Genomic DNA, 17,504 nt, shown 5'->3' on the forward strand with positions numbered 1-17,504 from the left:
TGGTCTAAATAACTCAAATTGGGCGTGACGGTATTTGTTGTTGTTTCTGGGGCAAGAAGTCGCTAGCTAGTTAGAACAGTCGGCTATTTAAGAATATATTTCGTTTAAATAATTTAATCCAAAATAATTGTTCGTCGTGCTCATTATATGAAAACGTTGGTTACGTGAAGAGTCGGCGGGAAAGATCGGTGTGGAATTTTCACTTGTATTTGTTTTTATTACGTTTTTCCAAAGAAGGTGAGTGTCTGGCTGTTTATTCATTGTCTTCGCTTCGAGATCGTGCAACATATTCCTCAATCTTGCACAATATCAGAAATAGCTCATTGGCTTTGATCGATTTGTTGGCTAGGATTGGCTCTCTTTTGGATGTCATGTGAATAGGTTTTTCATTCAGCGATAAGGATTCGCCATAACATCCGCTTGCAACGTAAACTAGCTACTGGAGGCAGCTGACGTTACCCTTCGCCTACTCAGCTGACCAAGCCCAAAACTGTAAATAATGACGTGGCTACCTTGCCATTGTCTGAAAAACCACAACAGTAGGCTACTGGAGTTGGCTGTGATATAAACAGGGCTATGCAGAATTCAACCTGTAGCTATTAAGATAATACATTTTAGCTAACGTTACCTTGGCGATCACACGATGTTTGTAAATAAGCTGTGTAGCTAATTAATGTATCCACTAGAAAGCAGTCCTTCTGTAGCTCAGTTGGTAGAGCATGGCGCTTGTAACGCCAGGGTAGTGGGTTCGATCCCCGGGACCACCCATACGTAGAATGTATGCACACATGATTGTAAGTCGCTTTGGATAAAAGCGTCTGCTAAATGGCATATATTATTATATATTAAGACAGTGTGTTCACGCAATGTAGGCTATGTTGTACATTTTCATATCTAATCTCAATATTTAGTTGACCAACAAGTGCAAATATAAGACTATATATGCATATCACATTTATAAAGTTTAAATTAAAATGTAAAAAACGTTTAAACATTGTAGGCCCCTCTACATGCAATACATGATTTAAAATGATTGAGTTGTCAAGACAGCATACAGTAGCCTATCTGACTCTCCTTGACAAGTTTGTTTTTGTGTACCTGATCCATTATGTCATCATGGTCTTGGTACCTTGATATCAAGGTACAGCTGATAAGTGGCTCCAGGCTTCACACATAGTCAGCTAGTTAGGCTATATTTTACTTTTAAATTAACTATACACATAAGAATAGAGGTTGTTTGAAGAGTATCACTTAACATATTTTATCATGCATTATTATTTGCACAACTGCAAGTAACAGCAGGATACATACAGTGGGGCAAAAAAGTATTTAGTCTGCCACCAATTGTGCAAGTTCTCCCACTTAAAAAAGATGAGAGAGGCCTGTAATTTTCATCATAGGTACACTTCAACTATGACAGACAAAATGAGAAAAGAAAATCCAGAAAATCACATTGTAGGATTTTTAATCAATTTATTTGCAAATTATGGAGGAAAATAAGTATTTGGTCAATAACAAAAGTTTATCTCAATACTTTGTTATATACCCTCTGTTGGCAATGACAGAGGTCAAACGTTTTCTGTAAGTCTTCACAAGGTTTTCACACACTGTTGCTGGTATTTTGTCCCATTCCTCCATGCAGATCTCCTCTAGAGCAGTGATGTTTTGGGGCTGTTGCTGGGCAACAAGGACTTTCAACTCCCTCCAAAGATTTTCTATGGGGTTGAGATCTGGAGACTGGCTAGACAACTCCAGGACCTTGAAATGCTTCTTACGAAGCCACTCCTTCGTTGCCCAGGCGGTGTGTTTGGGATCATTGTCATGCTGAAAGACCCAGACACGTTTAATCTTCAATGCCCTTGCTGATGGAAGGAGGTTTTCACTCAAAATCTCACGATTCATGGCCCCATTCATTCGTTCCTTTACACGGTCAGTCGTCCTGGTCCCTTTGCAGAAAAACAGCCCCAAAGCATGATGTTTCCACCCCCATACTTCACAGTAGGTATGGTGTTCTTTGGATGCAACTCAGCATTCTTTGTCCTCCAAACACGACAAGTTGAATTTTTGCCAAAAAGTTATATTTTGGTTTCATCTGACCATATGACATTCTCCCAATCTTCTTCTGGATCACCCAAATGCTCTCTAGCAAACTTCAGACGGGCCTGGACATGTACTGGCTTAAGCAGAGGGACACGTCTGGCACTGCAGGATTTGAGTCCCTGGCGGCGTAGTGTGTTACTGATGGTAGGCTTTGTTACTTTGGTCCCAGCTCTCTGCAGGTCATTCACTAGGTCCCCCCGTGTGGTTCTGGGATTTTTGCTCACTGTTCTTGTGATCCTTTTGACCCCACGCGGTGAGATCTTGCGTGGAGCCCCAGATCGAGGGAGATTATCAGTGGTCTTGTATGTCTTCCATTTCCTAATAATTGCTCCCACAGTTGATTTCTTCAAACCAAGCTGCTTACCTATTGCAGATTCAGTCTTCCCAGACTGGTGCAGGTCTGCAATTTTGTTTCTGGTGTCCTTTGACAGCTCTTTGGTCTTGGCCATAGTGGAGTTTGGAGTGTGACTGTTTGAGGTTGTGGACAGGTGTCTTTTATACTGATAACAAGTTCAAACAGGTGCTATTAATACAGGTAGCGAGTGGAGGACAGAGGAGCCTCTTAAAGAAGATGTTACAGGTCTGTGAGAGCCAGAAATCTTGCTTGTTTGTAGGTGACCAAATACTTATTTTCCAACATAATTTGCAAATAAATTCATTAAAAATCCTACAATGTGATTTTCTGGATTTTTTTTCTTCATTTTGTCTGTCATAGTTGAAGTGTACCTATGGTGAAAATTACAGGCCTCTCTCGTCTTTTTAAGTGGGAGAACTTGCACAATTGGTGGCTGACTAAATATTTTTTTGCCCCACTGTATACAGTGGTGTTGCAATGATAACGGTGCATCCATATATGATGCATTATCAAATGTTAACCACTGTTGACCCATCCCTGTGTGTCTCTGTAGATGGACAGTCAGTACCAGCGCTCTGTACCACTGGAGGTGAGGAGGGCAGAGGGTGAGAGGGTGCGAGCCAAGCATCCTGACAAGATACCGGTGAGTGTGAACAGAATAAATGCCAGTAGTGTTGAATAGCTTCCTTTCCTTAACTCCTTTCTCTTATGACCATTGGTCACTGATCTGAAAGGACATCACACTCATGATTGTGAATTAATTTTCAGGGTCTAAGATTCCAAGAACACAGGATGAGATGTTACTATCCTTTGTGCAAGCACTTCCAAGAGTTAATGAACAGTGAGCGTGGTGAAATTTGGGGAGCGCATCGTCAGTAGTGTACCCTTGGTTCCTAGGGTGTTTCGGCCTTTCACACTATACACCCTCCTCAAAGGCGGCCAGCGACAGGGTGATCAATCCTACGCTTGCGTCCCATTCCCAATTAGTCATAGGAGTTGCCTTGTTGTTGATAGCCAACATCCCATGGGACTATGCATGGCAGGGGCGTCCTCCTCCCTGAGTCAATCATTGTTGACCGCATACCTCCTGGCCCTCTCACTTCGGGGCCCAGCTGGGGTCTTTCCTCTTCATCCAGAGCCACTGACTGCTGCCTTCTGCCGCCTCTGATACAGCTTTGATTGCCGAACGCTGGCTCTGGCCCTTAATTCCCAGTTCTATATATAATAATAATAATAAATAATAGTCTCTAAGCAGTCTGGTTGTAGATGTTGCCACAAAACCTCTGCAGCACACCTCCACTGGTCGGACTTCTGTGTTCCAGCCATGATGCTGTGCTTCGGCAGCTAGATCAGCATAGCGCAGATGTTTTCGCTCATAAGCCTCATCTACTGAGTTTTCCCAGGGTACTGTGAGCTCAATGATGAAGGCCTTATTGAGTGAACGGGACCAGAGCACCATGTCAGGTCTTAGGGTGGTGGTTGCGATCTCCGGAGGAAACACAAGTTGCCGGCCAATGTCAGCTAGCATTTTCCAGTTGCGGGCCCTAAAAACCCTATCCATCCCTTTATCAGCAGATAAGTGATCCTGGCATAGGATTAAAGGAAAGGAAGCTAGTAAGGTGTTATTAAGGTCAGATAGGGTTCAATACATGGATGTTAGCCTTGCATGCCAAGTTTCTTGGCTCCAATTGAATGGGACATGACGGTGCAGTGTGTAATTACTGACCAAGTACTGTGTTCCCTCCTAAACCAGATCATTGTGGAGAGGGCTACCAGGTCGAGAGCTCCTGACCTGGACAAGAAGAAGTACCTTGTGCCCTCTGACCTCACAGGTGAAACTGACGAGATGAGATGTCTGTCTTTCTCACAATTATTTCCTCTCTTCCAACTCATTACCTTGTTCTTATCCTCTTCCCTCTCCCCGTGCCTCTCTTCCTTCTCTCCTGCTTCCTTATTTTCTACACTATAGCGCCACTCTTCCTCTTCTTTTGAAATGAAAGTCTAGGTAATGTGTTTAGTTTTGTTCTGTAAGTCCCTGTCTGACCATCTCTCTATTTTTCTCTCTCAGTGGGTCAACTGTGCTTCCTGATCCGACAACGTGTGTCTATGAGACCTGAGGAGGCTCTCTTCTTTTTCGTCAACAACTCCCTTCCCCCATCCAGTTCTCCTCTCTCCGCCGTCTATGAGGTAAACACACACGCACACTGACACAACCTTTTATCCTACCCCCATGACCCCCTAACGCGAGATCCAGATGCCAGGCATTTCCTCACGGTCAGTGACACAACTCAATTACATTGAGATTTTGTTGCGTGGGTTTTGAGCATGTTGTAAACCATTAGAATTAAAGTATCATGTTTTATTCAGTGTACATACTTCAGTTATTGTCAGCAGTTCTGCTTTTGCCATTTTAAATCCTTATTTCCCTCCCTGTCCCTGTCCTTCCCGGTCCCTCACAGGAGCACCATGAAGAGGACCTGTTCCTATACATGACCTACAGTAACGAGAGCGTCTACGGTGCCTGAGATGGGACAAAAGGAGGAAAGAGAGAGAGAGACAGGAGATGGGAGAGAACTCTTTGTAATGTTTCAGCACTATTATTCTTTAAGTATTTAGGAGATGGCGGTGGGGAGGAGAGTTTGGTGGGTAGGGTTTGTATAAGTTTTGTCAGTATTTTTGGGGTGATCATATTCTGTGTCAGTATGCTCTCAACCATGGTAAGGCATTCTACATTTGAAAAATAATGGGGTAATTGGAAATAGGGGGAGTGAAAAATATATTTCAATAAAAGAAGAGTGTTAAGGGGAAAGCTCTTTTAATTTCTATCTTTCTTTCTCAGCCAGCCATCTGTATTTAATGCAAATAGTATTTTTTTTGTGTAAATTAATATCATGGACTTTTGTGGAAAATAAAATCTGAAATGCATGGTTTGCTAGTTCTGCAGTATGTCATTTAAAAAAATAATGTTTTATTCAAGCAAGACTGTGTGCGAGTGTGTATTGTCATATCACAACCTGTCCCCATCTCATCCTCTATTTTTAAAGGTTGTGAATGTAAGACATTTGTCTTTTGCAGAAGTTCTAAGATGTTTCATTTGGATATACTGTGTGATTCATTTTGTCTATCACATTTCCCATAAATCACAATTCAAATAAATTGCTGACACTCAGTAATGGCGAGTGGGAATGACGAAACATCCTTAATAAAAAAAGAGTGAGTGAGCCAAAGAGAAATCAGTGAGGAAGTGTAACTTGTAATTGAAAGGAGTGATAACTTTAGTACATTGTTTATGTTGTATTCAAGTGACATTAGCTATAGAGACTAAGGGAGATAATTTAAATAGACATATTTGGTTTGTGTGTGGGAGACTTGCTACACAAGTAACTTTCTGGAGTTTTGGCTGAACAGGCTTATAGGCTTTCCAGGGAAATAGAAAGTTCTAGACCCAGACAGAAAACGAGAGAATCATGGAGATGCAAGAACCCCCCCGAGAGAAGGAAAGAGTCGTGGAAGTGGATGAGAGTCAGAGAATGCTGGAGACCTCAGGTAAAGAAAGAGAACATCTTCATCACCAAACTTCAGCTACTGGGGTAAATTTGCACCACTTTTCTCGGAATACATCGGCATATTTTCATTTCTATTACGGTATTAGGGTCAATCCTTTTAAAAAGCGTCTTAGGCTATATGCTATTTTTTGTTGTGTTCTGAGAAGATTAATTTGGTCCTAAGCTTCCACGTAACCTATTTGTGTGTCTGCATGTCTATCAGTCGAGGAAGCTGAATCTACAGTCTATTCCAAACTGAAGAGTCCATCGGAAGACATTTATGCTGAAGCTTCTCCTGGCCAGCCCTGTGCCAAAGACAGACCAGGTACAAGTGGCTACAACACTGTTATTATATTATTCATCAAATTTAATCAATGAAATATATTTTATTAATCCATTTTTACAGAAGCAGATGTCACAAAGTGATTTACAGACACTCAGCCTAAACCCCAAATATTATAATTATAAGATTATTACATTATTATTACATATGTCTGAACTAATCCTAAATAAATGGATGTCTAAAAATGTCCTATTAAAATAATAAACATTATTTCTACTTTTGCGCAAGAGAGGAAAAAGAGGAATAGAGAACCACTCATTCAGTCTATGTGTGTGAGAGAGAGAAAAATAGTCAGTGCGACAGTGAAAGTAATTTTCCCAGTTCCGAATTTTGATTACCGACACATTTCCTTGGTCTAGCCTACTATTAATGTTGTGTGTGGTGTGCAACTTGCAGTTTGCAACTTTTGAGGTCATTCATTGGCAACCCTTATATAGCACATGTTACAGGTCAGGTGAAGTTGTTATAACAAAAACAGAATGTCAATGTTCCAAAATGTCCATATAACAGGATTTCTATATTTCTGACATGGAAACATGAAATAATGTGGTGAAAATGTCTAGTTTTAGGGGAGAATATTATCTTTCTTGTAACATAACGAAACCCATCTGGAGAGAAAGGACCTGTTTCAAGGCTGAGACATGATAATAGCAGACCTCCAAGCAGAGACCCAATCTATTGTTGAAAAACACAGCCAGGCTGAATGGACATCACTCCAAGGACTTGATATCTCTCCAGACAGTTATTCAGAACGCTGTCTCTAGACACGCAGAGATAGAGAGACAGAAAGTAGCAGCAGCATCCAAATGATTTTGGGACAGACTGAGTATTGTATCACAGGAATTAGTTATAAATCTGAAAAGGGCACGTTGCTATAGAGACTGAAAGGGATTTTTTTTTTAAACCACAGTGCATTTAGCATTCACAGTACTTTACAGTCGCAGTCTGTGGGTCAGGAACGACAGTAATGTATATACAATTTTGCCGTATTGGAGGAAGTGGAGGGACTGCCAAATTACCAGACGATACAGACACAAAGTTATCGGTTGAAGTGAAGGAACAGCAAGAGAAAGGTAAGCGGGATTTCAATTGTTGCTCGTAGTGATTGCTTATAAAATGTCTGATGGTGCCGGCCATATAACAAAGCCAGGGCCGTCCAAGAACGATACCTATAATGAACTATAATATCAAACAATTGAAATCGTTCTAATTCAAGTGAACAGGAGCGTTCACATTACACCTATAACTACAAAATGTGTGGATAACGGGGTCACTTTCAGAGCAATATTTACCCAGTACCTAACAACCAATCAAAAACGCGCTCTTGGTTCTAGTTGCGTGAGGCTGCTCCGAGAGGAGGGCACAGTAAACTTGCCTAAAGAAAATAATGTACTTTTTTACTTTATACATTTTCCCTGACACCCAAAAGTACTCGTTACATTTTGACAGGAAAATGGTCAAATTCATGCATTTATCAAGGGAACATCCCTGGTCATCCCAACTGCCTCTGATATGGCGGACTACCTAAACACAAATGCTTCATTTGTAAATTGATGTCTGAGTGTTGGTGTGCCTCTGGCTATCCGTAAATAAAAAATGTAATAAAAATGGTGCCGTCTGATTTGCATAATATAAGCGATTAGACATTATTAAAACTTTTACTTTTTATACTTAAGTATATTTGAGCAATTCCATATACTTTTGATACTAAAGTATATTTAAAACCAAATACTTTTAGACTTTTACTCAAGTAATATTTTACTGGGTGACTTTCACTTTTAGTTTAGTCATTTTCTATTAAGGTATCTTTATTTTTACTCAAGTATGATAATTGAGTACTTTTTTCACCACAGCTGATATAGAACGACTTGGGAGAATGATGATACATGACAAACAGCCATATCTGCATAAGGCCATATTTTCCGATGGTACAGTACCAGTCAAAAGTTTGGACACACCTACTCATTCAAGGGATTTTCTTTATTTGTACTATTTTCTACATTGTAGAATAATAGTGAAGACATCAACTATGAAATAACACATGGAATCATTTAGTAACCAAAAAAAGGTTAAAAAAAATCTAAATATATTTGAGATTTTTCAAAGTAGCCACAGCTTTGCACACTCTTGGCATTCTCTCAACCAGCTTCATGAGGTAGTCACCTGGAATGTATTTCAATTAACAGGTGTGCCTTGTTAAAAGTTAATTTGTGGAATTTCTTTCCTTCTGAATGCGTTTGAACCAATCAGTTGTGTTGTGAAAAGGTAAGGTAAGGATTGTATACAACCAAGTCCATATTATGGCAAGAAGAGCTCAAATAAGCAAAGAAAAATAACAGCCCATCATTACTTCAAGAACTTCGAAAGTTCCTTTAAGTTCTGTCGCAAGCCCTATGGAGTTGGTAGTTGGCTCTCATGGAGTTGGCTCTCATGAGGACTGCCACAGGAAAGGAAGACCAGAGTTACCTCTGCTGCAGAGGATAAGTTCATTAGAGTTAATTGCACCTCAGATTGCAGCCCAAATAAATGCTTCACAGAGTTCAACAGACACATCTCAACATCAACTGTTCAGAGGAGACTGCATGAATCAGGCCTTCATGGTCAAATTGCAGCAAAGAAACCACTACTAAAGGACACCAATTAGAAGAAGAGACTTGCTTGAGCCAAGAAACACGAGCAATGGACATTAGACCGTTGGAAATCTGTCCTTTGGTCTGATGAGTCCAAATTTGAGATTTTTGGTTCCAACCGCTGTGTCTTTGTGAGACACAGAGTAGGTGAACTGATGATCTCCGCATGTGTGGTTCCCACTGTGAAGTATGGAGGAGGAGGTGTGATGGTGTGGGGGTGCGTTGCTGGTGACACTGTCTGTGATTTATTTATAATTCAAGGAACACTTAACCAGCATGGCTACCACAGCATTCTTCAGCAATATCCCATCTGATTTGAGCTTAGTGGGACTATCATTTGTTTTTCAACAGGACAATGACCCAAAACACACCTCCACGTTGTGTAAGGGCATTTGACCAAGGAGAGTGATGGAGTGCCTCATCAGATGACCTGATCTCCACAATAACCCGGCCTCAACCCAATTGAGATGATTTGGGATTAGTTGGACCGCAGAGTGAAGGAACAACAGCCAACAAGTGCTCAGCATATGTGGGAACTCCTTCAAGACTGTTGGAAAAGCATTCCTCATGAAGTTGGTTGAGAGAATGCCAAAAGTGTGCAGAGCTGTCATTAAGGCAAAGGGTGGCTTTTTGTAAACACTTTTTTTGTTTACTACATGATTCCATTGTAACGGTGTTCGTCTGTCGAAGGAGAGGACCAAAATGCAGCGTGGTGGTTACTCATGTTCTTTAATGAAACTGAACGATACATGAAATAACTATAAATATATACAAAACAACAAACGGAACGTGAAAACCTATACAGCCTGTCTGGTGAACAACTAACACAGAGACAGGAACAATCACCCACAAAAACACTCACAGAATATGGCTGCCTAACATTTAACATTTCAGTCATTTAGCAGACGCTCTTATCCAGAGCGACTTACTAAATATGGTTCCCAATCAGAGACAACGATAAATCACCTGACTCTGATTGAGAACCGCCTCAGGCAGCCATAGACTAATTAGTCACCCCACAAAACCCCAAGACAAAAAACACACCACAATAACCCATGTCACACCCTGGCCTGACCAAATAAATAAAGAAAACACAAAATACTAAGACCAAGGCGTGACATCCATATATGTTATTTCATCATTTTGATGTCTTCACTATTATTCTACAATGTAGAAAATAGTACAAAATACAGAAAAAACCTTGAATAAATAGTTGTGTCCAAACCTTTGACTGGTACTGTATTTGTTAATAGCAATACATCCTGACAAAATACACACTCTCACTGTCCTGCTAATGTGCCTTTCGGAATCTTGTGAACTGTCAAGAAAAGACCCATTACTGATCAAAATGGTATAATAGCCTAATCAGGCCTAGGCTAGATTATTATTATTTCAGAATGAAACAGGCATTCAAATGCAAGGCTTTTTAGAGGTTATTGACATTATATATTCATTTTTATACACAGTGTACACAACATTAGGAACACCTGCTCTTTCCAAATCAGGCACTGGAATTACTTTAAAAATATGAATGTTTACCAGAAGACAGCCATCCAGAGTTTCCTAGGACCACGTCAACATCCTTTGTCGAATAAACTTGTATTTGCTTCCCTCTGGTGGTTGGCTCCATCATTACATCCATTTATATCACTTCACTGCAACGTTAGGTCAAATAGGCGGTCCTTAGAAAAACAGTCTTGACTGCTTCATGGCACAGACATGGCAAAGCTATTACTGAATTTGTCTCGAGCAGGCAGATCTAAATATATAACTTTCATAGCTCTACGATAAAGATTGCGACCTACACACTCACAAGTTTGTGAGGAAGTCAAACATTTCATGTCAGAGGCAGATAGACACATTTCATGTGTTCAGAATGAGAAAATCGAGCCCTTTACATGGCCCTTCTCCCCTTGTCTATAGGAGGGATGCAAGCTGTTTAAATGGCCCAAATGTTGATTTATACGTTCACACATTTAACAGATTTTGACTATCATTAATGTAATAAAGAAGATGAAATATTTTGGGTAGCTATTCCTACATCCGATTATAACTATATATGGACATTTTCTGAAGTATAAAAAGGCTTATTCATTCACAAAAAAATAAATAAATCATATTTGTATTATACTTGTATTGTGTATTAGATCATATGGGTTGAAGTGTTACTTTTCAGACATAAATAAACAATTCCAGGTGAAAGCCAAAGGTCATAGCTTTCTAGGTGGGAAACATTACTACATTAATAAAATATTGACCTCTTTCTAGATTGATGACTAAAACCACAGCGAAACAGTGAAAAACGTCTGTCTGCTTTAAAGCCTTGAGACAATTGAGATATGAATTGTGTATGTGTGCCATTCAGAGGGTGAATGAGCAAGACAAAATATTTAAGTGCCTTTCAACGGGGGATGGTAGTAGGTGCCAGGCGCCCCAGTTTGAGTGTGTCAACAACTGCAACGCTGCTGGGTTTTTCACACTCAACCATTTCCTGTGTGTATCATGAAAGGTCCAGCACCCAAAGGACATCCAGCCAACTTGACACAACTGTGGGAAGCGTTGCATCCCAGTGGAACGCGTTCAACACCTAGTAGAGTCCACGTCTCGATGAATTCAGGCTGTTCTAAGGGGAAAAGGGGGGTCCAAATCAATATTAGGAAGGTGTTCCTAATGTTTTGTACACTCACTGTATAATGTTGTTATCGTTATAGCTATCGTCTTTGGTGTGGATGTCCCTTAAGACTATTCTTTCCTTGTCTAGACCTGCAGGTCCTGGGGAACGTTGGTCTGTACCGCGCAATGTGTTTACTACTGTCTGTCATCTGTCTGGTTCTACTGCTCGTCATCATCATCCTCTGTGTCAAATGTGAGTATCATAGACATTCTATTCTAGAATAGTGATTTAGAAACAGGCAAGACTCGTTTTTAATTTGATAGAATATCTAGCATGTTGGTTTAGATAGCCTTCTATGCAAGACAATAACTAAACAAATGTGTAATAGGATTCCATTCTCTTTTTTTTCTTCATTATCCTCTAGTTCCATCCCAGCCTCAGGTCTGTCATGGGACTGAAAAAGGGATTGAGGCTAAAGAGGAGAGGTTCCAGTCCACTGAGGTGTGCAGCCTGCAGACATGCCAAGCACAATACTTCCAACAACAGAGCCAGGGTGAGTCCACTACTGTGGTGTGTTAGTCTAATGTAACCTATTCAACTATATCGCTCTACATATTGTCGATGTATCGATCTAATGCTTTGAGATGTATTGTACCACTACAATGTTTTCTCTTTGACTTCATACCATGCTAATAATAATAATAATTGAACCTACATGTATTAATTGAACTGCATGTTGTACTTGAAGAGTAATTTCCCTCCTTTCCTCCAGTCCCGGCCTGCCACATGTGTGATGAAGGCTGGCTGCACTTTGAGAGCTCCTGCTACTTCCTCTCCAGAGACAGAATGAACTGGGACGAGAGCAGGGACGAGTGTAAGAAGAGAGGGGCAGATCTGGCTGTCATAACAAACAGAACAGTGCAGGTGGTTCTACTACAATTGTTACTCCTCTCTACCTCTTGTTTCTCGTCTTTGTATACCAGTGACCATACAATGATGATAGCAACGCACCAGTGATTGTATGACAACCATACATAACAGTTGGATTGACGAAGGTTACTAATAGTCCAATAAAAACTGTGCATTCTCCCAGACCTTTCTAACGAAGAAGGGGAACCTGATGTACTGGATCGGCCTGAGACAGAGAACCAGGAACTGGGTTTGGGTCAACAACACTGCACTGGGACAGAGGTGAGACAACCGATGATGATGTTTATTGGCCTTCAAGATGGCAAACAGACTTTGTTATACAGAAATGAAAATAAGTGTAATGTTTTAGTATGGACAGTACTGAGTTGTTCCCTTTCCTCTCATTGGTAGTTACTGGTCAGGATCCAACAGACAAGGGGATTGTGGGTTACTGACAGGAAGGGATCCTCCTGAGAGAAGCTGGAGCTCCACATCATGTGACCAGTACAGCTTCTACATCTGCCAGAGGGGGCGCTAAAGGACATACTTCACCATCTGCCAGCAGTCACCAACCCTGGTCCTGGAGAGCTATACGATGTACAGGCTTTTGTTCCATCCCAGCAGTAAGACACATGATTTAGCTAGTCAATGAATCACCTTGATTAGCTGAATCATTTAAGTGTTGTACACCATGTAGGTCAGCAGGGTTTAGTGGCCACTGCCATATTCCAACTAAGAAACCTGACAATACGGATTCTCTTTAGACTTCTATCATTCAGTCCTATTCCATAGCCTTTTATCCCATGATTACACATCTCTATCAACAGCCTTTTAAACCTTGATTATACACTGTATGACCTAAGTCTATGTTATAATTCATTCATTAGACATCCAGGTATAACCAATGATGGTAAATAAAATCACATTACAGTTAGTTATGCCTTGTGAAGAACAATCAAGTCGGCCTTACAGTTTCAGTTAGAATTTGCACTAATGTTAAAGATTAACACGCAATATTGCACTTATTTGCTTGTTTTGCTGAGATGTTTTCTATATGTTTTCTTAATGCCTTTGAATGTGATAATGACCTACATGATTATGTGCATTAACCAATCATTATGTTTTAAGTATTGATTCACAATCCTGAAAGAAACAAAAGTTTAATATAACTTGTCCCTGTAATAAAGAATCTGTTATTATACTGTCTCGTCAAATCTTTCATAAAACGTGTTCATGTACTTTACTTGGAATGATAAAGTACATGGTCCAAGAACATTTAAAATGAATCTAGTCTACATTTCAACCCAGTCATACCATGTACAAATATTTTGTTTTTGACATGTAATACTGCATATACAGCTGAAGTCGGAAGTTTACATACACTTTAGCTACATACATTTAAACTCAGTTTTTCACAATTCCTGACATTTAATCCTAGTAAAAATTCCCTGTCTTAGGTCAGTGAGGATCACCACTATTTTATGTATGTGAAATAGTAGAGAGAGATTTATTTCAGCATTAATTTATTTCATCACATTCCCAGTGGGTCAGAAGTTTACATACATTCAATGAGTATTTGGTAGCATTGCCTTTAAATTGTTTAATTTAGGTCAAACATTTGTAGGCCTCCTTGCTCGCACACGCTTTTTCAGTTCTGCCCACAAATTTTCTATGGGATTGAGGTCAGTGCATTGTGATGGCCACTCCAATACCTTGACTTTGTTGTCCTAAAGCCATTTTCCACAACTTTGGAAGTATGCTTGGTGTCATTGTCCATTTGGAAGACCCATTTGTGACCAAGCTTTAACTTTCTGACTGATGTCTTGAGATGATACTTCAATACTACTCGTGATACTACTCGTTTTACTGTGGATATAGATACTTTTGTACCTGTTTCCTCCAGCATCTTCACCAGGTCCTTTGCTGTTGTTCTGGAATTGATTTGCACTTTTCGTACCAAAGTACGTTCATCTCTAGGAGATAGAACGCGTCTCCTTCCTGAGCGGTATGCCGGCAGCGTGGTCCCATGGCTTCTAAAGACATGACATCATTTTAGGGAATTTTCCAAGCTGTTTAACGTCACAGTCAACTTAGTGTTTGTAAACTTCTGACCCATTGGAATTGTGATACAGTGAATTATAAGTGAAATAATCTGTCTGTAAACAATTGTTGGAAAAATTATTTGTGTCATGCACAAAGTAGATGTCCTAACCGACTTGCCAAAACTATAGTTTGTTAACAAGAAATGTGTGGAGTGGTTGAAAAATTAGTCTTAATGACTCCAACCGAAGTGTACTGTATGTAAACTTCCGACTTCAACTGTAAATAGTACCAGTCAAAAGTTTGTACACATCTACTCGTTCAAGGGTTTTTCTTTATTTTGAAAAATTTCTACATTGTATGATAGTAGTGAAGACATCAACACTATGAGATAACAGATATGGAATCATGTAGTGACCTAAAAAGTGTTAAAACAAATCAAAATGTATTTTATATTCTTCAGAGTAGCCACCCTTTGTCTTGATGACAGCTTTGCACACTATTGGCATTCTCTCAACCAGCTTCACTTGGAATGATTTTCCGACTGTCTTGAAGGAGTTCCCACATGAGTACTTCCGGCGCCGACTACAATGGCCGCATCGCTTCGCGTTCCTAGGAAACTATGCACTATTTTGCTTTTTTGTGTGTTATTTCTTACATTGGTACCCCAGGAAATATGAGGTTTTATTACATACAGTCAGGAGGAACTATTGGATATAAGAGCAACGTCAACTCACCAACATTACGACCAGGAATACGACTTTCCCGAAGCGGATCCTCTGTTCGTACCACCACCCAGAACAATGGATCGGATCCCAGCCAGCGACCCAAAACAACGGCGCCACAGAAGGGGCAGATGGAGTGGTCCTCTGGTCAGGCTCCATAGACGGGCACAGCGTGCACCGCTCCCTAGCATACTACTCGCCAATGTCCAGTCTTTTGACAACAAGGTAAACGAAATCTGAGCAAGGGTTTCACGGAAACATGGCTCACTTGGGATACATCATCAGAGTCGGTACAGCCACCCGGCGTCTTCACGCATCACGCCGACAGAAACAACCACCTCTCTGGTAAGAACAAGGGCGGGGGTGGTGTATGCTTAACGAAACGCTTATGATTACGAGACGTGGTGTGATCATAACAACATACAGGAACTCAAGTCCTTTTGTTCACCTGACCTAGAATTCCTTACAATCAAATGCCGACCGCATTATCTACCAAGAGAATTCTCTTCGATCATAATCCCAGTCGTATATATCCCGCCCCAATCAGACACATCGACGGCCCTGAAAGAACTTCATTTGACTCTATGTAAACTGGAAACCACATATCCCGAGGCTGCATTTATGTAGCTGGGGATTTTAACAAGGCTAATCTGAAAACAAGGCTCCCTAAATTTTATCAACATATCGAATGCGCGACCCGGGCTGGCAAAACCCCAGATCATTGTTATTCTAACTTCCGCGAAGCATATAAAGCCCTTCCCCGCCCTCCTTTTGGAAAATCTGACCACGACTCCATTTTGTTGCTCCCAGCCTATAGACAGAAACTAAAACAGGAAGCGCCCGTGCTCAGGTCTGTTCAACGCTGGTCCGAACAATCGGATTCCACGCTTCAAGATTGCTTCGATCACGTGGACTGGGATATGTTCCGCATAGTGTTGGACAATAACATTGATGAATGCGCTGATTCGGAAAGCGAGATTATTAGCAAGTGCATCGGTGATGTTGTACCCACAGCATCAATTAAAACCTTCCCCAACCAGAAACCGTGGTTGATGGCAGCATTCACGTGAAACTGAAAGAGCAAACCACTGCTTTTAATCAGGGCAAGGTGACTGGAAACATGAAAGAATACAAACAGTGTAACTATTCCCTTCGCAAGGCAATCAAACAAGCTAGTCTCCATTCGTCTGGGAAGGTTTTCCACTGACCGTTGGAACATTGCTGCAGGGACTTCCATTCAGCCACAAGAGCTTTAGTGAGGTCGTGCACTGTTGTTGGGCAATTAGGCCTGGCTCACAGTCGGCGTTCCAATTCATCCCAAAGGTGTTCGATGGTGTTGAGGTCAGGGTTCTGTGCAGGTCAGTCAAGTTCTTCCACACTGATCTCAACAAACCATTTCTGTATGAACCTCACTTTGTGCACGGGGCATTGTCATGCTGAAACAGGAAAGGGCCTTCCCCAAACTGTTGCTACAAAGTTGGAAGCACAGAATCATCTAGAATGTCATTGTATGCTGTAGCGTTAAGATTTCCCTTCACTGGAACTAAGGGGCCTAGCCCGAACCATGAAAAACAGCCCCAGACCATTATTCCTCCTCCACCAAACTTTACAGTTGGCACTTTGCTTTTGAGCAAGTAGAGTTCTCCTGGCAACCGCTAAACCCAGATTCGTCCGTCGGACTGTCAGATGGTGACACGTGATTCACTGTCAGATGGTGACACGTGAGCCATTGTTGCCCCTAGATGTTCCCACTTCACAAAAACTCCACTTGCAATTGACCTGGCAGCTCTTGCAGGGCAGACATTTGATGGAAAAGATGGCATCCTCTGACGGTGCCACTTTGAATGTCACTGAGCTTTCAAGTACGGTCCCTTCTACTGCCAATTTGTGTCTATGGAGATTGTATGGCTGTGTGCTCGATTTTTATAAATCTGTCAGCAAAGAGTGTGGCTGAAAATCGATGAATCCACTCATTTGAAGGGGTGCCATATAATTTTGGCCATGTGGTGTGTATTCTATCATAAGACAAGAATTAAAGCAATTTTTGTATTATATAAAGTCTAGCAACCTTGCCAGCTGGCATGCCTGCTAAGTCAGTTAGACAAGCATTTCTAACTTAATTGATAGCCTGAAATGACAAGGTAGCTAGTTACGATGATCTAGCTGGCAAGCTAAAATAAACTTTATTAAATTGCAAGGTGGCTAATATGACAGAGAAACTTATTGTGACCACTGCACTCAGA

At 40.9% G+C, this 17,504-nt stretch overlaps 2 protein-coding genes across 3 annotated transcripts; both read left to right on the forward strand.

The window, feature by feature from the left end:
* The first annotated feature begins 24 nt into the window (after positions 1–24).
* Positions 25–5,380, forward strand: LOC123998123 (gamma-aminobutyric acid receptor-associated protein-like 1). Its single transcript, XM_046303057.1, has 5 exons — positions 25–237; positions 3,009–3,098; positions 4,209–4,287; positions 4,524–4,642; positions 4,915–5,380. Exons 2-5 carry the CDS (start codon positions 3,009–3,011, stop codon positions 4,978–4,980), a joined length of 354 nt encoding a protein of 117 aa, XP_046159013.1. The 5' UTR covers positions 25–237; the 3' UTR covers positions 4,981–5,380.
* Positions 5,381–5,681: 301 nt separating this feature from the next.
* On the forward strand, positions 5,682–13,697 carry LOC123998122 (CD209 antigen-like protein E). 2 transcript variants are annotated; one of them, XM_046303055.1, is made up of 8 exons: positions 5,682–6,001; positions 6,224–6,325; positions 7,339–7,416; positions 11,735–11,839; positions 12,012–12,140; positions 12,360–12,511; positions 12,681–12,778; positions 12,908–13,697. In XM_046303055.1, the coding sequence occupies exons 1-8, from the start codon at positions 5,923–5,925 to the stop codon at positions 13,032–13,034; spliced, it is 870 nt and encodes a 289-aa protein (XP_046159011.1). In that variant the 5' UTR covers positions 5,682–5,922; the 3' UTR covers positions 13,035–13,697. The 2 variants fall into 2 exon arrangements, with proteins under 2 accessions (XP_046159011.1, XP_046159012.1); XM_046303056.1 differs by lacking the exon at positions 7,339–7,416 and having other exon boundaries at positions 5,684–6,001.
* Positions 13,698–17,504: the final 3,807 nt, after the last annotated feature.

The sequence above is a fragment of the Oncorhynchus gorbuscha genome, linkage group LG15 (assembly GCF_021184085.1).
Source record: "Oncorhynchus gorbuscha isolate QuinsamMale2020 ecotype Even-year linkage group LG15, OgorEven_v1.0, whole genome shotgun sequence".
Taxonomy (NCBI): Eukaryota; Metazoa; Chordata; class Actinopteri; order Salmoniformes; family Salmonidae; genus Oncorhynchus; species Oncorhynchus gorbuscha.

Coding starts and splice junctions, on each gene's coding strand:
- LOC123998123 (XM_046303057.1), top strand. CDS start 3,009: ATGGACAGTCAGTACCAGCGCTCTGTACCACTGGAGGTGAGGAGGGCA. Junction 3,099..4,208: donor AGCATCCTGACAAGATACCG/GTGAGTGTGAAC, acceptor CTCCTAAACCAG/ATCATTGTGGAGAGGGCTAC. Junction 4,643..4,914: donor CTCTCTCCGCCGTCTATGAG/GTAAACACACAC, acceptor GGTCCCTCACAG/GAGCACCATGAAGAGGACCT.
- LOC123998122 (XM_046303055.1), top strand. CDS start 5,923: ATGGAGATGCAAGAACCCCCCCGAGAGAAGGAAAGAGTCGTGGAAGTG. Junction 7,417..11,734: donor GAAGGAACAGCAAGAGAAAG/GTAAGCGGGATT, acceptor TTCCTTGTCTAG/ACCTGCAGGTCCTGGGGAAC. Junction 12,141..12,359: donor CTTCCAACAACAGAGCCAGG/GTGAGTCCACTA, acceptor CCTTTCCTCCAG/TCCCGGCCTGCCACATGTGT.